This window comes from Hyperoodon ampullatus, assembly GCF_949752795.1.
Source record: "Hyperoodon ampullatus genome assembly, chromosome: 4".
NCBI classification, from domain to species: Eukaryota; Metazoa; Chordata; class Mammalia; order Artiodactyla; family Ziphiidae; genus Hyperoodon; species Hyperoodon ampullatus.
Window position 1 is genome coordinate 92,299,537 of NC_136917.1, and position 24,434 is coordinate 92,323,970.

Genomic DNA, 24,434 nt, shown 5'->3' on the forward strand with positions numbered 1-24,434 from the left:
CAAGCTGATCTAACTCCAATTGACCAAGTTTTCTTAAATATTATACTTACATAAAATACAAAAATGCAGAGATTCTCTAACAAAAAAAAAATTGTTACTTTAAGTTTGAGTCCCTTAAATATTCCTCTACTTAATTTTAAATCTTCCCAAAGTTAAAAGATAAATGACTCTTTGTCACTACGAAAAAAACTGTTACCCACCACCAAAATCTTAAAGTTACCATCCCATGTCATTTTTGTGGCCACCCTTTCAGCTTGTTCATAGTTTATGTTAAAACAAAACAAAACAACCCCAAAGTTTCTTTAGGTTCAGAGAAGACTTTGGCCTGGGCCAGATGCTTCCCTTCAACACTGATGGGATTTACTGAGTATCATTTTATAGTTGCTGTGTTAAGCACTCTGTGCCTAAAGAAGCAGGTTTTTAAGTAGTCTGCCATCTCTTAGACTGGAAATGTACATACCTTTCTGTCTACTCATAGACGTCTTTAAGTCTGTCACCTCCATCTAACTGACCATATGACTTGACTGGATTTTGTATTTCTCTGGCTCTTCTTAAAGTATAAATATCTCCCTGCCTAGCTTTAAAACCTGAACTTTATTAATCATTCATTCATTTCAAGTTTTTCCTGACTGGTAGGACCACACAACTCTTAGGAGTAGTATGATAACATTGGATTGATTTCTGCATATCTGCCATTGCTTTTTCTAACTTGGTGGGCCCAACTTCTAAAGTTATTCTACTGACAAGATACAGGAAAGATATATTCAGGGGAAGAAAATGGAACTAACTGGTTTTCTATTATGTTGAAAATAACATTAAAATCTGCTCTACATATCCACTGGAGAAACTGAAGAACTAGCAATATAGTAGCTGAATGAAAACCAATGAAACAATTAATTCCAAGAAGAAACCAAAATTGTACAAGACAGGAAACAATCATAGTATACTACTTGGCTCAGCAATAAGCAATATTTACATAGCCACGAACACTGTAAACACTGATTAATGATTTAAAAATATTATAATTTTCGAGGGTAGGAAGGAAAAGTAGAGTTTAGAAAGTTAAATTCTTACCGTAACAAGAAGTCAATAGATAATATCTAAAATTGGTAAATCAAAACACAGATGTATATGATTATTACATAGAAATACGGAGGCAAATATATGAAGAAAAAGCTAGAAAACTTGTAGGGAGAAAGTGAGACTTTAAGAAATGAGAGCAGGGATTAGGGTGGATAAAGGTCAAGGAAAAGAAGAGGCAGGGAACTGAAGCTCTTTTGTTACATTTTAGTAACATTTGACCTAACATGCTATATTATTTAATAAATATATTTTTTAAAATTTTAAATAAAATACATAAAATAAAATACAGAGTTTATTTCCTAGGAATAAAGAACCTGGGAAAAACAAAATTGTATGTTTATGGCACAATGATTAAAACTATGTAAAGATGCAACAACTGGAAGAGACAATGGAAAAATGAAAAGTTTTATTAGGGTAATGGGATAATAAATGACTTTAAAGTATTTTAACTTCATGTTATATTAGCTTAACATCACTTTACTTTGAAAGGCTTTTACAACTTGCAGAATAACATTTTAGAGTATACACTTTATTTGGGATCCTATTAGGATGACAACCATCCCTGTGTCTCCAGTAGTTTATACTCCAGTGTTTTGAAATTCTTGAAGCCTCCTAAATTAAAGCCTCCCGACCAAGACCAGCCCAGGAATATTTATGAAGTCATCATTGTCTGCCTCTCCTAGCTTCCCCTCTAAATGCCTCTTCCTACTCCAACCTTATTTTGTTCCTTATATGCCACAATCACACACCACCAGCTAGTTCCTCAGATAAGAAGTCTCCTCTCCTAGGTTGCCAACTGTCTCTTGCAGTTTGCTCAGGGGATTTTTGAGTTGTTGTTTAACTGCGGGATTCCCTTGAGTGTGATTTTCTATTGTGGGAGTGCCCTGTGTGTGCTCTGGATTGTGAAAGTGTCCCCACTGTATGTTTTGGTATTTGCTTCTTTTTATGGTCCCACAGGACTTATCAAGATAATGAGCAGGCATGAGATTCTAACAGTTCTGATTACCAACAGTGAAGAGTGTTTCCTGCTCTCTCCTTTATGAATGGAGCTCAGCTCCAATAACTTGCCATGCATATAGTTTGCAACCACAATCCCTATTATATCTTCTCAAGAGTACCCTTAGCTATAGCTCATGTTGACTAAATAAATTATTCCTGAAAAATCAGAGATCGAGGTACCCTTTGAATCCGTTGGATAAAAAGACTTCAAGCTTGATTTAGCTGTTGATTGTTTTTATATTTTGGATACCCTCTGATTTTAATTTGTTTTTGAACTGTTGCATTTATTTTCAAAATATTTTATCCAGAAGTTTTAAGTGTTTGGAATGGAAGAGCTAATTACTCAGTCATTTTGCCATGGATTCTGATTACTTTAGAGCACTTGGTCCTCAGAGGACAGTAAATTCCTTAAAGAATGAAAACAGAACTTTTCACCTTTGTTATCACCAGGGCTTAGCACAGTAACTGGTTTATAATAGGCATTCAACACACACTTGGTGAAGAAATGACTATTCTCAGATGACTGAGAAAACCATTTGATTAATTATGGGGTTAATGGCTAGCTTAATGAGGTAAACCTTCCAAGGGTATTTGCATTTTAAAAGGGGCTATCTATGTGTTCACAGGGGAGTTCACTGAGCTTTCTTAATGATTTTTTCCCTCAAACGATCTCCAGTGTTTACACTTCAGACACTAAATTTAGCAAGTAGGTGAGATATTTTGAGCAGATAAATTCCTTCCAAATTCTCACACCTTATATTTTGAGCAGATAAATTCCTTCCAAATTCTCACACCTTACTCGGCAACCAAATTTTCTGCTTATGTAGTAGCCTCTTGGCCCAACCCAGTAATACGAGGTCACCTGATTCCTACGGAGTCACTCTAGTTTTTTAGGGATAATGTGTGTGTGTGTGTGAAAATGAGTTATAGCCATTTATAACCAAGTGTTATGATGAAATGATACCATGTACTTATTTGTGATTGCAGGATTGGTCAGAATATAGAAGACAGAAGATAACAAGGGAAAGAACTTCCTTAGAATCACTGCATCATAGACTGTGAGAGGTCGGAACCCACATGATCATTTTACAGATTAATTTTACAGATGTTGGTTTAAACAACCAGTTGGACAAGGGTAATAATGCATGTGTAGTAGGAATATGGAACATATTCTATACACTCAAAGACTTCCCCTTACAGTCATTTGCTTTTACACAGCCCATAGGACTACATCACCCATAAGGATACTGTGTATAAATATTTTTTTCTTGCTACAAGAACATTTCCATAACTGTATTTCATTTTATTAAGGCTAATATGAAGAAGAATTTGCATTTACAATACCAACCAATATCCAGAACTAAATGCATTCTGGGTAATAAAGGGAAGCTATTAAGTAAATATTCTCATGTTGATAATTCTCAAAGTTATTATTATAAATATTGTAGCATTAACTCTAGTAACAGTAAATTCCTCAAAAGAACATCTGAGGAACAAGAGGGAGTAGTAATGTGAATTAGTACCACTAACTGTTTTTTGAGTTATGCTATCTACCTAAATAAGTGTTCAAAAAAACACTTGTTGACTATGATAGAAGAAGAGGGAGCTAGTGATATTAGAGAGAATGGTTAAGGTTCTAGAATTCTGTGGAAGGGAAGATAAAGCAAGTTCATATAAGGTTTTAGAAAAAGGGCCTCAGGCAAACCCTCTGGATGCAGAGATAAGGGATCTGGGAACCAAAGAAGTATGGAGCATCAGAGTCTCCCAGACAGCCAGTAGCAGACCCGGGAGGCAAAACCAGGTCTCCTTTCTCCCAGTCCCGTATTCTACCTTTCATAGCAATGACTTTGCTCTTTCTTCCTGAAGAGGCTTTGAAAAAGTGTGGAAAAAAGCATTATAGCCAGGCAGTTCAACATGCTTTTTTTTTTTTCTTTCTTTTTGCGGTACGCGGGCCTCTCACTGTTGTGGCCTCTCCCGTTGCGGAGCACAGGCTCCGAACGTGCAGGCTCAGAGGCCATGGCTCATGGGCCCAGCCGCTCCGTGGCACGTGGGATCTTCCCGGACCGGGGCACAAACCCGTGTCCCCTGCATCAGCAGGCGGACTCTCTACCACTGCGCCTCCAGGGAAGCCCAACATGCATGTTTTTACATACACAAATTTCATTGCTAAAAATAGAATTAAAGCATCTATCTATTCAGTGCTCTATCCTCTTGCCCAGCCTGTGGAATGATCACATGAGGGCATTTCAGTCACATAATTCCCATCTGGACATTTAATATTTCATACAGGATTTCTGAAATGACTCCGTGCTTTCTTTGAGCTATTGATTCTTTCAATTTTCACATTTTTAAAGTGATTGCATTTCTCACAGTTGGAGCAGACACAGTTCTTTTTCAATATGGGTACTATTGTGTGGCTTATTCTCTCTTTGTGGCTTTTCCATCTATTTCACTGGGATGTAGGTATGGTATATGGGACTTTCAAAAAGGTTTCTACCTGACCAATGAAGAATCAGTAATAAAAAATTGTGATGAGTTATAACATTTGAGACTCGCGGGTCTCATTTTATTGTCATGAATCTTGTGCCAGACATTATAGGACAAATTAGCATTTCTATGTGTAATGAAAGAGAGTCTTTAATTATTTGGTTTCTAATTTCTTCACATCAGCAATGATGCTTTTTGATAACAGTAGAGCCTGGGTTCTTTTATTCTCTGCCTCACCTCTCCCTCACTTTCTCTCTTTTCTCCTCATTTTTCCATCCATCCATCTACCTTTATCACTGAGCTTTCTATTCAGCAATGACTAGTTTGAGAAAAATCTGTGGGTTTTAAAAGCAGCGAAACCCTTTCAGAAGGCACATTGGGTTTCTTTTTTCTTTTAAAAATCATCCTTCCATGTGTCAAGCACTCCTGAAGCACCTTACATAGAATGATAAAGAAGTAGCTCACTTTCCTCATCAAGATACATGCTTGTAAGTGCTTGAAAATAGGTATCTAAACTGTACAACCATTATCCCACCAGGGTCATACAACTGTTGTCATTCACACCACACACAATATGAGATGGATGGGTGGGAGGGCAGGCCTGATTAAATACTGTGTTGCTTTTTTTTTTAACCCACTTTAAGAAGGACTGTATTGCCTTATTTTAAATATTTTATTTTTAAAAAGGGAAGGGTGTTAGAATAACCTTGATTTGGGGGTGGGGGTAGGTTTTGTTAGATTGTTACTAGGCAGGCTGTTCCCATGGTAACAAGAGCAACCATAAAGGAGTATTAGGAGCTGTCCAGAACATCCTTGACTGAAAAATGCTGAAACACCATTGAAAACAGGCCTGGTCGACATTTGGACTATATACAACTCTATTACAACAAAAGAATGCAAACAATGCTTCGATTTTGTTCTTCCCTTTATGGTTTACCAAATTAACATTTCATTTGATCCTGCCAACATTGTACTGCAGGCAGGACTGGCATTATTAACTTCATTAATAAAATATAACTGTGATGAGAAGACATAGGCTTCTCCTTTTCTCCTTCCTACTCCTCCTCCTCTTCCTTCTTCTTAAAGGACAGTAACAAAAAAAGAAGTGATTCCCAGTTTGAAAATAAAGGAGGAATTATTTCTCAATAAAAAAATTATCCCCAAATATAAAACAGAAATATAAACTGTCTTCAACACAACTAGAAGACACCTGTAACCTCAACCACAATATATGAGAAAGGGATGACATATGTAGTCAAGGTCAAACAGGATGATGCCTGGAAAGGATGCTCACACTGCAGATCTCAAAGTCACTAGACCAAAAGACTCCAAAATAGATGGCATAATCGGTGGGGCAAAGCCAATTCCTTGTCTGAAAACATGGAAATGGGCTGAGTGCCAGCAGGAGGGAATTTTCTGAATACTACCTGGTACCACAGAGTAGCAGGAGAGGCAAAGCCAAAGAAGGAAATATAGACATGCCACATACAAGAAGCAATCTGTGGATGAGTCAGAAGGGAGGAAAGAGATTCCAAAGGTGAGTAGCTCTGCAGTTGCCAACCCTTGTTAGCAGGAGAGAACAAAAGGCTCAAAAAGCTCTCTCAGACCCACAATCCTGTCATAAGTAGCTTCACTGTAACCCAGGAAGAACTATTAATCCAAAATGGTGCCCTAGGGACTTCCCTGGTGGCGCAGTGGTTGGGAATCACCTACGAATGTAGGAGACACGGGTTTGAGCCCTGCCCTGGGAAGATCTCACATGCTGCAGAGCAACGAAGCCCGTGTGCCACAGCTACTGAAGCCCGCACGCCTAGAGCCCGTGCTCCGCAGCAGGAGAGGCCACCGCAATGAGAGGCCCGCGCACCGCAACGAAGAGTAGCCCCCACTCACCACAACTAGAGAGGGCCTGCATGCAGCAGCGAAGACCCAACGCAGCCAAATAAATAAATAAATAAAACAAAATGGTGCCCTATCCACCATATGATTTTATACCAAATAGGTGAGCCAGAAAGAAACTTACCTCACTTAAAGAAGAGTAATAAATGAGAATGACCTCACACAGTGCTAACATAAACATGCTCCAAGAAAAGGAGGAAAGGAACAGGACAAACAGCAGATAAAACCATTCAACAGAGAAAATGAATTCGCTGAGCATACAAAATATGTGACCAAACATACCATCAAAACTCAAAAAATTTAAGGAAGTGAAAAGTTCATCCAGATATACACATGATCAGAAACCACCTGGCAAAACAACCAAAGGCAATGCAATATGAGCTAACAAAGTTCAGGAAAGAAAGAGAAAAAATAAAGACATCCCAGAAATAAGGTCACACCAGAAAGAATACAGAGGAAATAGGTGAAACTAAGAGAAGGCAAAGAAGAGATAAGGTGAAATGATTTCTTCATCTTGATTAACCAGGCGTTCAAAATACAACATTTAAATTGATAAGCATGTAATAAGGCATAAAAATATTTATAAAAGTTAAACACAGGAAGAACCAAGGAAATCAACCAAAATTGTGAAGTAGAGAAAAGGTAGAAGGAAGTATACTAATCGGACATTGCTCATAGCAGGGAGTCAGTAGCACCTAAAAAATTAAATGTATAATACAAAATTATAGTTAAAAAGAAAACTATTAGTGGAACCAAAGAAACTATAGCAAACGTGGATACTATAATTGATAGTGTACAGTTTATATTGATTACTTATTCGTTATCCATCCCCCTACCTCTCCCTCCTATCAGAACTCTAATTTGTGTCATATATCCATCCTTTCTTCATACTGTCATGGGCTCTAGGGCACTGTTTCTTAACTGAAGGTGATTCTGCCCCTCCAGGGGACATCTGATCGTGTCTGGAGATGTTGACTCTAACAATTTCGGGGAGGATGCTACTGACATTTAGGGTGGAGGCCAGGATGACGTGACTGGCTCCAGGCCAAAATCCTGTACGTGACATTTCAGACCTTATCATAGGCAATTACAGAGGCTTTGCCTGACAGGATTCATGGGGAAAAGCTGCCCTTCCCACATATAGTCTTCCAAGGGAGTTATAATCAATAACCTCTGGGCCTGCATGCTCATGTGCATATCTGCATTCCTAGCCCAGGCACCTCCATTCACAGGCCTCCTTATCAGGAGACCTTGGCTGAGACACATTTTAGATCTCTCCACTGAGACCTCCTTATGGGGCGGGCCTTGACCAAGACACTTTCCTCCACTATGACTCAGTTTTTTCACTCATAGCCTTTCCTCTAGTCCCCTTGGTTCATAAAATGGCAGGAACCTTTTATTCCAGGCTCCTCAGCAGTAAGACAATTTCCTCCACCTGTACTACCTGTCATTTGATTGACCCTTGCTCAGTGCCATTCTATGGGGAGTGGGGGTTTGGAACAGTGAGGAGTGGGCACTGTTTTCCTACTTTCCTTTTTGGCCTCTCGCTTATCACAGTAAGTAAATAAAGACTTGATTGTTACTTTCATTTTGGCTCACTGTCTTAAAACCCTTCCAGCTCGGTGCAGGGATACTGCTAAACATCCTACAACGCACATAACAGCCTCCCACAATGAATTAACTGGTCCAAAATACAAACACTGCTGAGGCTTTTGGGGAAATCTGACCCCATCACCAGCTCTAGGGCCAGTAAGTTCATAGAATTCTCCGGGTGAATGTTATTCATCCAGAAAGTGGACAAATAACCAAATAAGTTAGCCCAATCACACTGAAGAAGATGACTTACTATTCCATGGTTGAAGGAGAATTTCCCTCAATTTCTGTTGTGTTGGACATGAACAAGGCAACATGAAGCCACTGGCAACCATCTTGTGAACATGACGGAAAACAACTTTGGGATAAAGTTTATTCTATGCTAGAGAAAACAGGAAGAGAACCTGGGCCCTTGATGACATGACTGATAGAACTGTGGCTGAAGCTCACCATCTTTGGACCTTCAGAAATGTTTAACAGTGAATTTCCTTATGATTTTAAGTTAATTTCAACTGGAGTTTTTCCTACTTGCAATGAAAAGTATTCTTTTACAAAAAGATAAACTAAGTATGCAATAAAAACAAAACATAACTAAAAGCAAAGATATATTACATATAAATAAATACGATTAGACTATACTAATAAATGAAATAAGATACTAAAATAAAATCACAAAGCAAAACCCACTATATAGTAAATTAAAATAAAATACCTAAATAAATTGACACTATAAAAAATAAAAGGATGAATAAGGGTATATCAGGCAAATGCAAGCCAAAATAAAACAGGTCATAATCTTAATATCTGACATTTCAAAAGCATCCAATGAGGAAAAAAATATTGTTATAACGGTAAAGGTAAAACCCACAATGGAAATTTAACAGTTGTGAATTCATTTGCAACAGAAAACAGCCACGTACTGTACAGAAAAAAGTAAAGTAAAAACCACAGATAATAAGAGGAGAACTTAACAGTAATCTGTAAGTGGAGAGTTTAACTTACCTCTCTCTCAAGTCATGACTAAGCATGTGGACCAAAGGAAAAGGCTATAGAAAATCTAAATAATATCTTTAATCAGGATATAGTATATATATAGTATAAAACAATAAAGAGGTTTTGTATAGTCCTCCCTTCTCTGAAAATAGAGACTAGATCTTCCACAAAAATTGACCCATGTAAAGAAAACTTTACATGCCAATAGTTTGGTACCCAGGATTCCATACAAAGGGACAGCTGTTTCTACTTGGACTCCTTATCACAAGGGACTCCTTCAGAAGGAATGTAAAAATTGTTCCCACGGGCAAGAATGCTGCTATTTGTGGTAGCACCAGGTACAGAGAAAGAGAATTAGAGAGAGGCTAGAGAGGGAACTGCTGGGCCATCACAGAAGTGATCCCAACCTGATCAAGAATAGTATGGCTGCCTACACTGTCCAGATAATAAGGCAAGGGTAGGGCTTCCCTGGTGGCGCAGTGGTTGAGAGTCCGCCTGCCGATGCAGGGGAAACGGGTTCGTGCCCCAGTCTGGGAGGATCCCACATGCCGCGGAGCGGCTGGGCCCGTGAGCCATGGCCGCTGGGCCTGTGCGTCCGGAGCTTGTGCTCCGCAATGGGAGGGGCCACAACAGTGAGAGGCCCACATACCGCAAAAAAAAAAAAATAATAAGGCAAGGGTAAACTGACAGAAAACTAATGAATGCTCTATGTAAGGCAAACTTTGATAAGCACACAAGTAAAGATTGAGAACTTTTTACCAAAGTATGAACACAAGACAAAAAGTAAAATCTTAGTTCAAACTGGCATGGAAATAAATAATAGTGGAAGTGCAGGGTAGATCAGAGTCAACAGAACCTGGAGAAAAATCTAGGTGACCTTGATCAAAAAACCCTTCCTTTGGGGCTTCCCTGGTGGCGCAGTGGTTGGGAGTCCGCCTGTCGATGCAGGGGACGCGGGTTCGTGCCCTGGTCCGGGAGGATCCCACATGCTGCGGAGCGGTTGGGCCCGTGAGCCATGGCCGCTGAGCCCGTGTGTCCAGAGCCTGTGCTCTGCAGCGGGAGAGGCCACAACAGTGAGAGGTCCGTGTACTGAAAAAAAAAAAAAAAAAAAAAAAAAACCCTTCCTTTGTCTAAAGAGTTTTAACAAGAGAGTTCTTAAAGAAGAACTATCATTTAACTTTTCTCTCATAATTGCCATCTATCACCCTCTTGCTCTAGGTATGTATATATTAAGCATACTGCCACATGTTCTCTGTTCATTTACTGTCTACTTTCTGCATCCATTTCCTACTCAAAGGAAACATGATATAAAGTGTTCAGCATACTTTTCTCTATAACCCAAGACTGTACAACACCCCCAAAACATTTTCTAGTAGTTAAGAATGGACTACAAAAACTCATTAGAACCAGAGCAGCAGAGCCTGCTGGCACTGGACTTCAAGGGCAAAAATTAGGTTTGAGTTCATATGCAGGGTTTTTAAGGGGAAAAGATTGAATAATGCACTATGAAGACTAACATGCCAGGATAACTGAACAGTACCTCAAGCTGGGCTTTCTCATCTCTTTGCTGGATGGAGGATTAGCTATGAGAAGAAATATCTTCTAGTATTTAAAACAAACAAAAAACACACTTTACGGGGATAGAATCAAGTGAGAAACAGATGCTTCAGTCAAACTTCCGTTGAATGGTGATAACTATAATTTCTTTTTGTTTGTTTTGGAAAATGAATCTAAGGTTCTTGCAAATAAAACTGTCCTGTCTACACAGCAGTTATTACCAAGTTTGGCAACTACAGTGAAATCATAGTTCTTGTATATCAATGTAAAAATGTGACTTGTACTGAACTTTCTAGTTAGTTTCTATTGTGATAGCTATGGCCAATACTAAGAAATTTTATCTAATATCTAAGATGAGCATTGTTTAATATTAAAATGCATTTCCTCATTCTACTTTGAAAGTTAAAAGTAAAGGGTCAAAGAAAAGAATAAAAAATAACTTGCCATTTAAGCCATCCTCTGATTCTAGAAATAAAATATTTTAATTCAGTTCCACTTAAAAAATAAAAGTAGTTTCTTTACTCTGACAATGAGCACATTAACCACATTTTCACATACAGAAAGCTTAGTACATTCAACTGTTTACAAGACATGTCTCCATGTAATACATTTACATTCATGTGAAATATATGAACTTATAGAATTGTATATATTTGTGACTTTTGCATCTGGTACCTTTTAAAATGAACACGTACTATGCTTATTTTCTAAAGTCAATTCATATATGATAATAAGGTTAGGAGAGTCTCTACTGAAGGATTTTAATAGCTGCATTCATACGACAATTCAATAATTTTTCTAAACATAAGCCTCAAACTAAAGCTTTAGCAATTCAAGTTACCTAACTGGCAATGAATGCAATTCTTATCAGGATGTACTGTTTGGTTTACAGTTTAAGTCATTTCAAGTGGTTTATACAATAATTATTTGTGCATCAGGGGAAAGTAAGCACCAAGGATAATAAATATTTTTTCACATCATAGATGAAATCACAATGCAATAATCTCAATTTCCCTTCAAAATCTAATCATTTGAAATGACCATGTATTTCAAATGCTCAATCTTTAAGTTATCTTAGTGAGATCAACTGATATTCTAGAGATAAGAATGGAAATGGTAAAAATAGGTGCTATACATAATATCTACTAACAATGGAATTCAGATACTCTTCTTACATTGATTACCTCCATTCTGGAACTCAGTTTTTTAGATCTAAAAAGAACTCTGAAAATAACTAACATTTATAAATTTGTCAACTATATCTTAAAAAGAAACTCTAAAGATGTCTTTCTTGCCAATATACAAAGAAAAATTGTCCTGACGAACAAAAGCACCTTATGGTAAGGAAATATATAAAGAAAATATTTTCTACAAATTAATATACAAATTTATGTGCATAAAGGTATAGTTATCCCAGCTGCATATGTAATATTTTAAATAATACGCAATAAAAATTCAAAGCATAGATTGAAAAAATAACCCATATGCCAATACTCCAGTTATTAAATATTGCAGCATATATGTAATCATAACAATTGGGGGAAAAAAGGTTTCTAATCTATATGGTCAATGAAATCTCTTTGGAAATATGCTTTTTAAAAGTCCCCAGTATGGCCATCAAATTTCAAGCTATAGGTTTTTGCAGCCCAGATGTGACCCTGTGAAAGTGAAAACGTGTACAGAGGCCACCTCATAGGTTCTTCAGCGAACAGCATTACTGTGTGACATTGGCACAGGCCGTCTGGGCTTTCCCATTCCTCTTCTTTACCATAGGCACATGGTAAACATCACATTCAGAACAAAAGACCTTTATCACCATAAGTTTTGCTACACATAAAATGCTATAAACATTGTTTTAAACATTTCCAGATCATGACAAAGGCCTTACCTGAATATATACAAAGAATTCTCTAGATGTCATATATGTTTAAATTAATATAGAGATGTATAAGGAGACACAAATTACTTGCTTTGATACTTTTCAGTCAAGGTTTATTATGTGTCTCTTTCTACTGAACACGTGATTTTTTATAAGTATACTGAGTTCCAGCTTCTGCTAAGAAGATTTCATTTTTTTTTCGCAGTGTTTTTTTTGTGTTCATGCATTTCTGTTTTGCTACTCACACCCTTTTTCCGAGATGAGGTATTGGGAACAACCATACTAGAAGGTCCGCTGGGAGCTATACATAAAAAGAAAAACTACTGTTTAGATTTTCACAAGCAATCCAAGTTCAGGTAATACAAAACAATCAACAGAAGTTCAAATAACATAAAACAAACTTCTATTTTTCCCTGCATTCTTCCTGGAAAACTAATTTATTCCATCATTTTAAATTAACATTTAATGTCCTAACGACCTTCAAATTTATACTTCTGGCCCAGGCCTTTTCCCTTACCTCAAGATCTGTATATCCTGTACATCCTACTACAAACCTCTATATAGATAGTTGACAGGAAATATAAACTTACCATGTTTAAAACTGAACTCATCATTTTCCCTATAAACATCTATTTTCTTCAGTATCTCCTATATTACCACTATCTAAAAAGCTGAAATATTAGAGAACTAGAAACATTCTTGACTTGGGAATCATCCTTTTATATCCAAACCAACATCAAGCCCCAATGAGTTATCAAAAAGTTATTCTAAGCCAGGTTACACTTTTGTATGGATGGGTAAGTTCCTGCCAGACCAATCCTCCTCCTGCAGGTAACAAGTATAAGCGCAGGATAAAATATGAAAAAAACAACTACCTAAAGACATTGAAGAGTGAACAAAAGCAGGCATATACTAGAAAAGAATCAATATTTGGAAGAAGGGAACAACATGGAGTTAGTCCCCCGTGCCCTTTTTAAAAAAGCTTTAGGCTTAAGGACAGGATCCAGTCTGCCCCATGTGGAATGGCTAAAACTACAACATAAAACTCAGTCCTACTAGCATGAAGAACCAGAAGAAAAGTATTGGGGCAAAAATCGCTGCTTGGAAGTCCAGTGGGGAATCCCAAATCTTTGTGTAAACCCTGATCAAGTGTGGGACTTGAGCAGAGTAAGCTCCTAAGAAGTCCGGCTCAGGCTAAAAGAAGTGAAGTGAAATTTGACCTGTCAGTCACATCAGAATACATAGGTTTGCAATCTGAGTTCAGCCAAGGTTAACTCTTTGCTTTAAAAACAACCCAATACTCTTTGGAGGAACATAAGAGAAACAACAGAGTCCAGCATTTGTCTAGGATACAATCCAAAATTACTTAGTATATGAAAAACAGGAAATAAACCTTCCTTCTTGGGAATGAGAAAATTTATGAGACCAATCCTGAGATCAGCCAGATTAATAGATAAGAATTTTAAAGCAACTATTTTAACTATGCTCAAGAACAAAGGAAAATATGCTTATAATGAATAAAAATATAGGAAATCTCTGAAGGAAAAAAAACTACAAAGAATCATCAAAACAAGTGTCTAAAACTAAAGAAGAAATATATGAAATAAAATTTCACTGGATGGGTTTAACAGCAGAATAGAGATGACAGGTTAAAGTGACTATCAACCAGGATTTTATTACCAAAAAAAAAAAGTCCTAAGCATGCCGTAGTCAGACTTCTGAGAACCAAAGATAAAGGGAAAACACTGAAAGCAGGCAGAGAAAAATAATCCATTAACCCATTGCATACATGGGAACAACCAATTCAAATTAACAAAGACTTCTCATCAGAAACAAGGGGAATGACAAGATAGTGGAACAACATCCTTAAAATGCTGAAAGAAAAAACTTTCTTCCCAAATTCTCTGTCTAGCAAAACTACCTTTCAAGAATGAAGGTAAAATATTTTTTTTCAGATATAGTAACAGATCTGAAGTATAAGAAATGGTAAATAGATTCAGGTTGAAGGGAAATGAAACCAGATGGAAACAAACACTTAAAAGAAGAAATAAAGAACATTAAAAGTAGCAAATATGGGCTTCCCCAGTGGCACAGTGGTTGAGAGTCCGCCTGCCGATGCAGGGGACGCAGGTTCGTGCACCGGGCCGGGAGGATCCCACATGCTGCGGAGCAGCTGGGCCTGTGAGCCATGGCCGCTGAGCCTGCGCGTCCGGAGCCTGTGCTCCGCGGCGGGAGAGGCCACAGCGGTGAGAGGCCCGCGTACTGCAAAAAAAAAAAAAGTAGCAAATATGTGGATAATTAAAGACTTCTTTCTCTTTTAAATTTCTTTAAAATACATATGACTCTTTAAATCAAATATCATAACAGTGTACTGTAGCCTTTATAATACATGTGGAAGTAACACATATGGGAAACTATGTGTAAAAGATGGGAAGAAGGGAGGGTAAACACACCTATACAGTTGGAAGGTTTCTACATTTTACGTTAAGTGGCACAAAATTGACTCGAAGTAGACCATGAAAAGCCAGAAATGTGTATTTACTGCTACCAATAAGAGAATAATGCAAAAAGGTATAGCTAAAAAAGCCAACAGATAAGTTAAAATGAAATTCTAAAAAATATTGAATTAATAAAAAAACAGGAAGGAAAGAATAAGGGAATAATAATCAGAAGGAATAAATAGAAAATGTAATAAAAGAGTAGACCTAACTCAACCATATCAATAATTACATTAAATGTTAATGGACTATAAACACTAACTATAAGGCGCATACTGTTAGAATGGCCTTTTTAAAAAGCCAAATATATGCTGTCTAAAAAAGATCCCCTCAAATATGAAGACAGTTTGGTTAAAAAAAATATACACATTCATGAAGACCTAAATAGTCATTTCTTCAAAGAAGACATATAGATGACCAATAGGCAAATGAAAAGATGCTCATCATTGCTCATTATTAGAGAAATGCAAATCAAAACTACAATGAAGTACCACCTCACACCGGTCAGAATGGCCATCATTAAAAAGTCTACAAATAACAAGTGCTAGCGAGGGTGTGGAGAACAGGGAACCCTCCTACACTGTTGGTGGGAATGTAAACTGGCGCAGCCACTATGGAAAACAGTTTGGAGGTTCCTCAAAAAACTAAAAATAGAGTTATCATATGATCCAGCAATCCTGTTCCTGGGCATATATCCGGAAAAAACTATAATTCAAAAAGATACATGCACCCCTATGTTCATAGCAGCACTATTTACAATAGCCAAGACATGGAAACAACCTAAATGTCCATCGACAGATGAATGGATAAAGAAGATATGGTATATATATACAATGGAATACTACTCAGCCACAAAAAGAATGAAATAATGCCATTTGCAGCAACATGGATGGACCTAGAGATTATCACACTAAGTGAAGTAAGTCAGAAAGACAAATACCATATGATATCACTTATATGTGGAATCTAAAATATGACATAAATGAACTTATCTATGAAACAGAAACAGACTCACAGATATAGAGAACAGACCTGTGATTGCCAAGGGGGAGGGTGGGTGGGGGAGGGATGGATTGGGAGTTTGGGATTAGCAGATGTAAACTATTATATATAGAATGGATAAACAACAAGGTCCTACTTTAAGTTAAAGCACAGGGAACTATATTCAATATCCTGTAATAAACCATAATGGAAAAGAATATGAAAAAATATATATATATATAAAACTGAATCACTTTGCTGTACAGCAGATATTAACACAACATTGTAAATCAACTATACTTCAATAAAATAAATTAAATATATATATATATATACTATGCATACAGTAGTCATAAGAAAGCTGAAGTAGCTAAATTCACAATAGATAAAATAAACTTTAAGACAAAGCATTACTAGAAATAAAAGAGGGAAATTTCATGATGATATTGGGGCAATACATCAGGAAGTCATAACAATCAAATGTATATGCACCTAATAACATGGTTTCAAAATTCACAAAGTAAAAACTGACCAAATTAAAGAGGGAAGCAGACAATTCCACAATTGTGAGTAGAAACTGCTCTCTAAGCAACTGCTAGAACAATCAGAACCTCCTCTCCCTTGTACGTGTTGCCATCCCCCAAAATGGTAAATACGCAGAAGATCTGAGTAACATTATCAACAATCTTGACCTAATGGATACTTATAGAACACTGCCTCAATAAACTATGGAATAATTCCTTTTTAGTGTACTTGGTACATTTATTATGCATCTAAAACATGGAGAACAATGTACCATGATTCAAAGAGTATTCAAGTCTTAGGTCTACTGACTACTAGCTACATGAACAGGGACAAGTCACAACCTCTCTGCAACTTTCTTCATCTGTAATGGGCAACAACACAATCAAATATGCCAAGTAAAAACAGAAAAAAGCTGATAAAAGATAGTTGAATTTGGTAGTTACAGCACCAGACTGAGAATGGAGAGATTAAAATACTCTAGGGAAAGAGAAAAAAAAATGTTTCAAACAAAATGACTAAAGTGATGCCTTGGCTCAAGAGAAAAGCAGAAGACAAGACAGTCCATAAATCCATTTAGAAAAGTATGAGTATGAAATATATTTTATTAACATATGTGAGGGAAAGGGGGGATAATTAACAGAGAAAAAAACCCCCAAATATGTCAATAGGCTACAATAACAGAGTTCCTAGAGTCTAATGATCCTAGTTAAAAACAGATCTTTACATCTACAAAGCAAGCTATTATTACTCCTCTAATTGCTATATTGAATCCACAAATTCACACACACTCCTAACCTGGTTTGCTGCTTGCTTTAGTACTCTTTATGGTAGCTGCTGGCATTGGGAGGATCTTTGTAGGTGTATATGTATTTAAAGATACTTTTCTTCTTATTATTGGACTGGAACGTGAAGCTGAAGAGGCTGGAAAAAACAAACAAATCCAACATGGTAATTCAATAATTTTCTGACAATTCTATCAAATCTAAACTAACTAGATTACAAATAATTAAATCAGATTGTCTTCCTATATCACCCAGATGAGATTTATCTTCAAGCAAAAGAAATTTAAAGATTTTTTTTTCTTTCTAATTAAGGTGGGGAGATTGAGAGGTGTGAAAAGGACAAGTAGGTACAATTCTTAAGTATGAAGTCCTCCGGGAAAGGATAGGCTGGAGTGGGGGAGCTATTGTTATGACCTTTTGTGTTCCTAAACAAAGGGAGTTAAGGAGATAACAAAAGACCAATTTGCCTATTATTGCAATTTTGGAAGAGGACCTGATAGTAATAAACACTGTGTCTCTGAAAAATCAATATGTGGGCCAATTATGGGAAATGTGCCTTTGGTGGTTGATACCTACAGTGAATGAACATAAATTTCACTGGCAGAAGATCAAAGTAGCCACTAATAAAATAATACACAAGTGATTAAAAAGTGCCTAAAACATCCTATAAAGCACCACATCATTACTTAGCTCTTTTCTGCTTGCATTTTTTATCTTATTATAACTTCCACCTCTAACTTATCCAATTAGTATTCTCACACCTTTTCCACCAACCTGATACTGTCAGTGCCTCATTGTAAGCTATCTACTAGTTACCACAAAATTAATTTTGTCCTACGTGAGAAAAAAATCTGTGAATGACAGATATTAACAGTGTCTTCTCCCTTGTTATGAATGCCACAAATTCAGTATAGTTCTATATTATGATGTTACTTCCTTGACAATCCAGGGAATTAAGTATAAATTACATAAATATATTGTGATTACTAAATATTTATTCTGCAGTTACACTATAAAATACAGGATTCAGATACTTCCATCATAATTGGAACCCTATTTTCTTTAATCAAAAAGAATGGAAAAAACATACACTTTAGGAGACCTGGGTTTTAGTCTTGCTTGAGCACTAACTGGTTAATTTCCTCAGTGGTGTCTCTAAGTTTTTCTCTTAAAACAGTAAGCTTTTCTCAAATGAAATCTTAAATAAAACGGATCAAAGCAGAGACTCTGATTGAAGCAACCACAGAAGACACAGGCCTAATCACTAAGCATCCTTCTCTTCCTCACGGAACTTCCTAAAGCTCTTGGGAATATAGTTTGAAGACCAATGAATTAGATTAACTCTAAGGTTTATCCAACTCTATGAACGGCATTAACTATATTTACTTTCTCATCTAGTTCCCTTAGTAAGTAATGGAATGAAATTTTAAGAGAACTAGAGGGGTTGTGGTACAACTTGTGTCCATAATATAGAGAAGAGTTAATGAGAACTAGAAAAGGAATATAATATCCTTCATTTTATTAATATGCCTCAATAATATACTCTGAGGAACTGAATTCACTAACCACAGAAATGAAGCCATCATAAGATAGCAATGCCACAGCATAAACATTCAAAGATTATCTTTTTGTACACATTCCACCAAAATTCTCTTTCCAAAACAGACGTCATTACTGCTACTTTTCCTTTAAGTCATTTACTGAAGATCTTCTAAATTCAAAGCAGCATTAATGCCTACCCTAAATTCTTATTTACTAATTACAGTCTTTCTTTAATCTCTATTTTAAGATTATAAATCCCTGACCCAGGGAAGCACTGAAATGTCAAGTATAAAGAAGGGTAAAAGAGAAAATGAGAATTTATTTATTCAGGTTCTCTACTGCATTCTGAGGAGCAGCATTGTCCATTCTATCAGCTAATAGAGAATATAAAAGGAAGAACATCCTTCAGTTTCCTGACTTTGACTTTATAGCTTGCAGGTTATTTCATCTGGAGTATTATCAATTCTCAGAATCAGACACATTCATATGTACATTTAAAACTGAAACCTACTTCCCCAAACCATTCCTAAAGTGAAATATTTTAGAACATTCACACCAAGATACCTCTCCATTACCCTTAATGGTTAAAAGCTGACCTCTACCACAAGATGTGAGAGAGAAAGGCAAAAATGCAGGGGGCGCTGTTTGGACAGAATACACTGAATAGAACTCTGTAGAATAATACATTGTGGTTCCCCAGGAAAGGGAAGAGAGTAACAGCAACACACGAAAGTGGCTTTCATCCCAAGACCTCCAATTTCATTCTTGGGAAAAACATATTTACAGCATTCTCCTTACAAAAAGGAGCTGGTATACATAGAAAGTTTGTACCTTTGCTAAGATATGACTAGGACTAGCAAGACTCTTAACTCTAAGCAGAGCATTCTCTTCCAGAATGAATGCTTCCTAAACTGGAAATTCCAATGTGTCAAAGGATCCTACAGAGCTGAAAATGACAACAGCCAGCTGACTTCTCACATCTAAAAAGGTAGCCCTGAACATTTCCCAAACTGAAATCCCTCAGAATAGTTCTACATGATGTTTAAATACATTACCAAAAAAAGTGTTTTCTCAGCAAGTAAGTTCTGGAAAATGTGGGTATATAGTTTTCTTTATAGAAAGAAGAACCTTAGCTGTTTATATGCTGATGAAACTACACCTCTTTAAAGGGAGGTGGGATATAATAAAGTTTCCAAAACTTAGCCACAAACCCCTCCCCCCCCTTTTTTTTTTACACAGAGGAATTAACCTCTTCAGAATATTTTCTGCAGAACACAATTTAAAAAATTGTTGTCCTAATTTGCTCTCTTTACTTAAGGGCTCTGAGTCTATATGACTGCTTATCAAAAGTGGTGAAGGGATGGGCATGTGGCATGTGTAGGTTAATATAGACTGATGTTTTGTCATTTTTAAAAAGCTTATTATAAAATGACATACAATAGGAATGTGAAAATAAGACCATGACTCTATATTACATGTTGCTGATTTTATTGCTGGGTCTTAGATTTTTCCCCCCTTTCTGGAAAAAAAAAAAAAAAGTCTTTGAGGAAGAGTCAAGACAACAGCCTGGTACACTACATATTATACCAAAGAATTCTAGATAATGTTCTTCTCTTTCTCTCCTAAAATTCTATTTACTATCACTATTGAATTTATGTTTTTATAATTATTTTTATATTCAGATAATCTTTATTGCCTAAAAATCAAATAATAATAATAATTTTCCTACAAATTTCAGGGGTCTTCTGTGGAACTTCACTTGATGGAGAAGCAATGGAAGCAAGAAATTCATCCACCTGCTTTAAAGACAGGGCATTGTGAAGAGTTTCTAGAGGACAAATAGATGGCACCATCGAATACAATTCAAAGCCTGAGGGAAAAAAAACAAAAACAAAAACAAGAGTTGGATATCTTAAAAATCATTAATTAAAAAGGAAGAAGACCATTGCTTAGAACTAGACAGTTTAGGTCTTTTCAATCTATCACATGCAAACACATGAGATCTCTGAAGTCATGACACCAGATGCTATGCAGTATGGGGTTGGATCAAGATGTGACAAAGATTTCATTTTAAATGTAACCACATAGTACAGCATGCACACAATTTCATTCTGTATTTTGGTAAAATCTAAGAATAATACTTAAAGAAAAAAACCTGGGGGAATAATAAATAGAAAAAAATATAGATTTTTCAGTTTTTACTTTTTAGAATCAGGTCTATTTGATAGGTGAATAAGCTGATGCCATAATGTCTCCCTGATGCCAGAATGCTAAAGGTAACTTCTTGTTGAAAAACAATTAAGCGATTACTTGTGAAGAGTGATTTTAAATACTTTTCTAGTCATAACAAGGCCAATAATACTTTCTAGTGTGACCCCAAAATAACATCCATTCATTTACGCTGAAATTAAAATTCCAAAACATATTTCACCTACCTTTATTGAATTAACACAATAATTCTATTGTTGGAAATTGCTAGCTGAGTGAAGTCAGGCCAAGTAAAAAGCAATACAAAATACAAATATGTTTGCATTCAACAATGGCACAGGAATACAAAAATTTCATGAAACAAACCATGCAGATATGTATTAATACCATCACTGAAACAAAAGCACTTAAATATACAGTTTTTTTAAACAAATAGGACATAGGTTATTCACTTTTTATAAATATTGCCTATTTATTTAAACTTTATTCAACTGAATGGCTTTTAAAATTGCTTTTATATACAACTAAAATAACAAGACTTTCTGCATGTACTTTTTCAAAAATTTAAACTAGTTTTCCTCCAAAAGAAATACTTTTAATGTTTAGTTTCTACATAAAGTCTAATATTCTTAACTTAAAAGTAAAAACTAAACTCAAATAGACTGGAAAACTCTCTGCTTCAATAGGCATGTGCTCATTTTAACACTGACTGATATTTATTTAATTTTGGGAGAAAATACTGACCCAAGAACTGTCTAATTCTTAGTTGCAATAGGGAAACTCTGGTTAAAAGAGAATCTATCTTTCAATGAAAACAACAAATCCTTTGATTAACAAAACTGGTATGTTTGATTTTCAGGTGCAAACCAAAGCATGACAGAACATTACATATACTTAAAACAAAACAAAACTATAATACCATAATAGCAGCTAAGTTAAGCACTAAAGAAATTAGGCTTCCACAAGTACTACATTTCTTTAAAAGTACAAGATTCATGCAAATAAGCGCAAACCCTTTCCATGCATTACGCTAAACTTAATACTGTGGCTTTTTTATCCTTTCATCAGAATGTTTATAAGTCTTTTGTAACAACTATTTTCTTGCACTTGCCTGTTAGATTTCATAACAGGCAAATGACAATATAATCAAGTCCCTTTGGACTATATCTTTTTCCATCTATCCTTAGTAAACTTTTTCTTTAATGCACAGTGAAAGGGTTAGCGCAGCAGTTTAAAAAGCCACCCTGCTGTCATGTTTAGAAGCTATAAAAACATACCACTGGAGCCTAGAAATTCCACAGAGGAAACGGACCAGCACCTATAGAGGTGTAGGTGTTCTGCACAGAGGCCCAGAAAATAAGGTAAAGCACTGTCAGAGGATACTTGTTTCACCATGTTCTTTGAACTAAAGATGAAGGGGAGGGGTAAGTCCATAATATGTGTTAAGATGGAAAAAACATGGAAGTTAAGGAAAATAAAAATAAAAAGAAAGAGTCAAATGACAACTCATAGGACAGATAAGACAACACAGCATAAAAAAGTAAGTTTGAAACCCAAAAGAAATATTTATAGAATTAAAAGGGATGCATTTTATATGCATCAAGTCACACAATGTGTGGAAAATCCACATTTTTTAAAAAGTCTAAACCAAAAGAATATAAAATTACTCTATTTTCTGTTAAACTTAACAAAAGCTTTTTTTTTTTAAGCTACAGTAAACAAAGATTTCTCCTATATAAAACTTGCAATACTGGCTATAAACACATAAGCATTTTGTACAAAAACTATAGTCAGTCTTAAATCTTCAATGTCTCTTCTTTAGAATTTTGGGACTTCGGTTTTCCTTGTGACTTCGGTTTTTCTTGTGACTTTGGTTTTTCTTCTAAGAAGTTCTTATGCATGTGGGTTCTTTAGAAGCTGCAGCTGTATCAAATAAGGATCTTTTTCTTCAAAAGTAGCATTTAAACAGCTACAATGGAGGGAAAGCTCATTTAGCTTTAAGGCTAAATTTTCACTTGTTGAGGATTAGATCTTCTTACTCCACCTTCAAGAAGTATTAGTGTACTGTTAACTTAGGTGTGCTGTTAAAGGATCCAGAAGAAGAATGACTATAAACTTGTGTTCAATCCCTGAGCTTCATAATAGTTTCTGAAAGACCTGACTTGAGTTTTTGAAAAACTTACTTACAATTAAAAAGAAAAAGAAAAAAAAATTGCATGGATAAAAACAACTTCATTCCAAATAAAAGCAAAAACGTGTATGTTTTCTTTTAAATTCTTTGATTCTGAGTTATTTAAAAATGATTAGTGAATATTCCCTCTTGTCCCACATGAAAAAAGCTCTATGTAAGAAAGCTGTAATAGTGCAAAATTCAGCTTATAAATAATGGCCACAAAACCTTCCTGTTCAGCCTCAAAAACTGAATTTAATTGAACTGGTTGTCTAGATTTTTAGCCTAGTCTTCTTCCTATCAGGAGCCCTCCAAATTCTAACAAAAAGCAATAGTACCCCCCCAAAATTGGTTGCTCGACAGCAGCAAACCATATTGCCACATGAGGACAAAGTGAATGCTGAATGAAGTTTTCAGAGTGCTCCAGACCAAGTTGGGTTTTGCTTTAGACAGCCAGGGATAAATAATGTTACACAGTGAAACCTGCATCCCCTGGTTCCCAAGAAGTTTTCAAAGACACATCTCATTTGGCTATTTGACAAGTGTGGTTCTGTATTTTTGTTAAATAGCTCAATGAAACAACCATGTGATCATGGTTGGGAGAATTGGAAGATTGGGATTGACCTATATATACTAATATGTATAAAATAGATAACTAATAAGAACCTGCTATATAAAAAATAAAATAAAATTCAAAAATTCAAAAAAAAGAAAATAAACTAGAAAGAAAAACACATTAAAATTATTAAGAATTAAAAAGAAAATAAATAATACTAATTGTATTTTTTAAATTACGTAGATTGATCACTTGAGAAATCAGAAGGAATTTTTAGGTGCTAATTAAGTATTAAAACTCATCATCATTGTGGTCATTTAAGTTTGATGAGTAGTGCTAAATTATTGTGTAAATTACAGATGAAACAGGGAGTTAGACAGTATCAATATTTTGGGTGAATAATAAGTTAGAATTGTATGCCAATTGAAATTAAGGACTGAGAAATGAATGATACTGTATACCCCACATATTTTGAAACAGAAGAAAAATAAAAAAGGATGAAGCAGGGGATTATCTTTTAAAATAAAAGCAAAACGTACCATTGGTTGGGTGTCGAGCAAATGAGATAGAAAACCTTTTAACAGCAGAACCGCGTGTGGCGTCTGAGAAAGAGAAAAACAGGTACCTGAAATTCGTAACAGCTACCAAAAGAAGGACACTTAAAAAAAGAGGAGGAAAAACAAAT

General features: G+C 35.8%; 1 protein-coding gene across 14 annotated transcripts in view; it reads right to left on the reverse strand.

The window, feature by feature from the left end:
- Positions 1 to 12,668: 12,668 nt before the first annotated feature.
- The window catches only part of PPIP5K2 (diphosphoinositol pentakisphosphate kinase 2), a gene marked incomplete at its 5' end in the record, with an annotated part of 70,509 nt that continues 58,743 nt past the window's right edge, over positions 12,669 to 24,434 (reverse strand). For 6 of the 14 annotated variants that reach the window (XM_079703541.1, XM_079703537.1, XM_079703540.1 and 3 more), the window contains 3 exons: positions 12,669 to 12,788; positions 17,287 to 17,412; positions 20,545 to 20,685. In XM_079703541.1, the coding sequence (XP_079559667.1) occupies positions 12,676 to 12,788; positions 17,287 to 17,412; positions 20,545 to 20,685 (380 nt within the window). In that variant the 3' untranslated portion in view covers positions 12,669 to 12,675. Of the gene's footprint in view, positions 12,789 to 17,286; positions 17,413 to 20,544; positions 20,686 to 22,300; positions 22,361 to 24,288; positions 24,352 to 24,434 lie in introns of all 14 variants that reach the window. The other 8 variants (XM_079703546.1, XM_079703538.1, XM_079703545.1 and 5 more) reach the window with 2 other exon arrangements.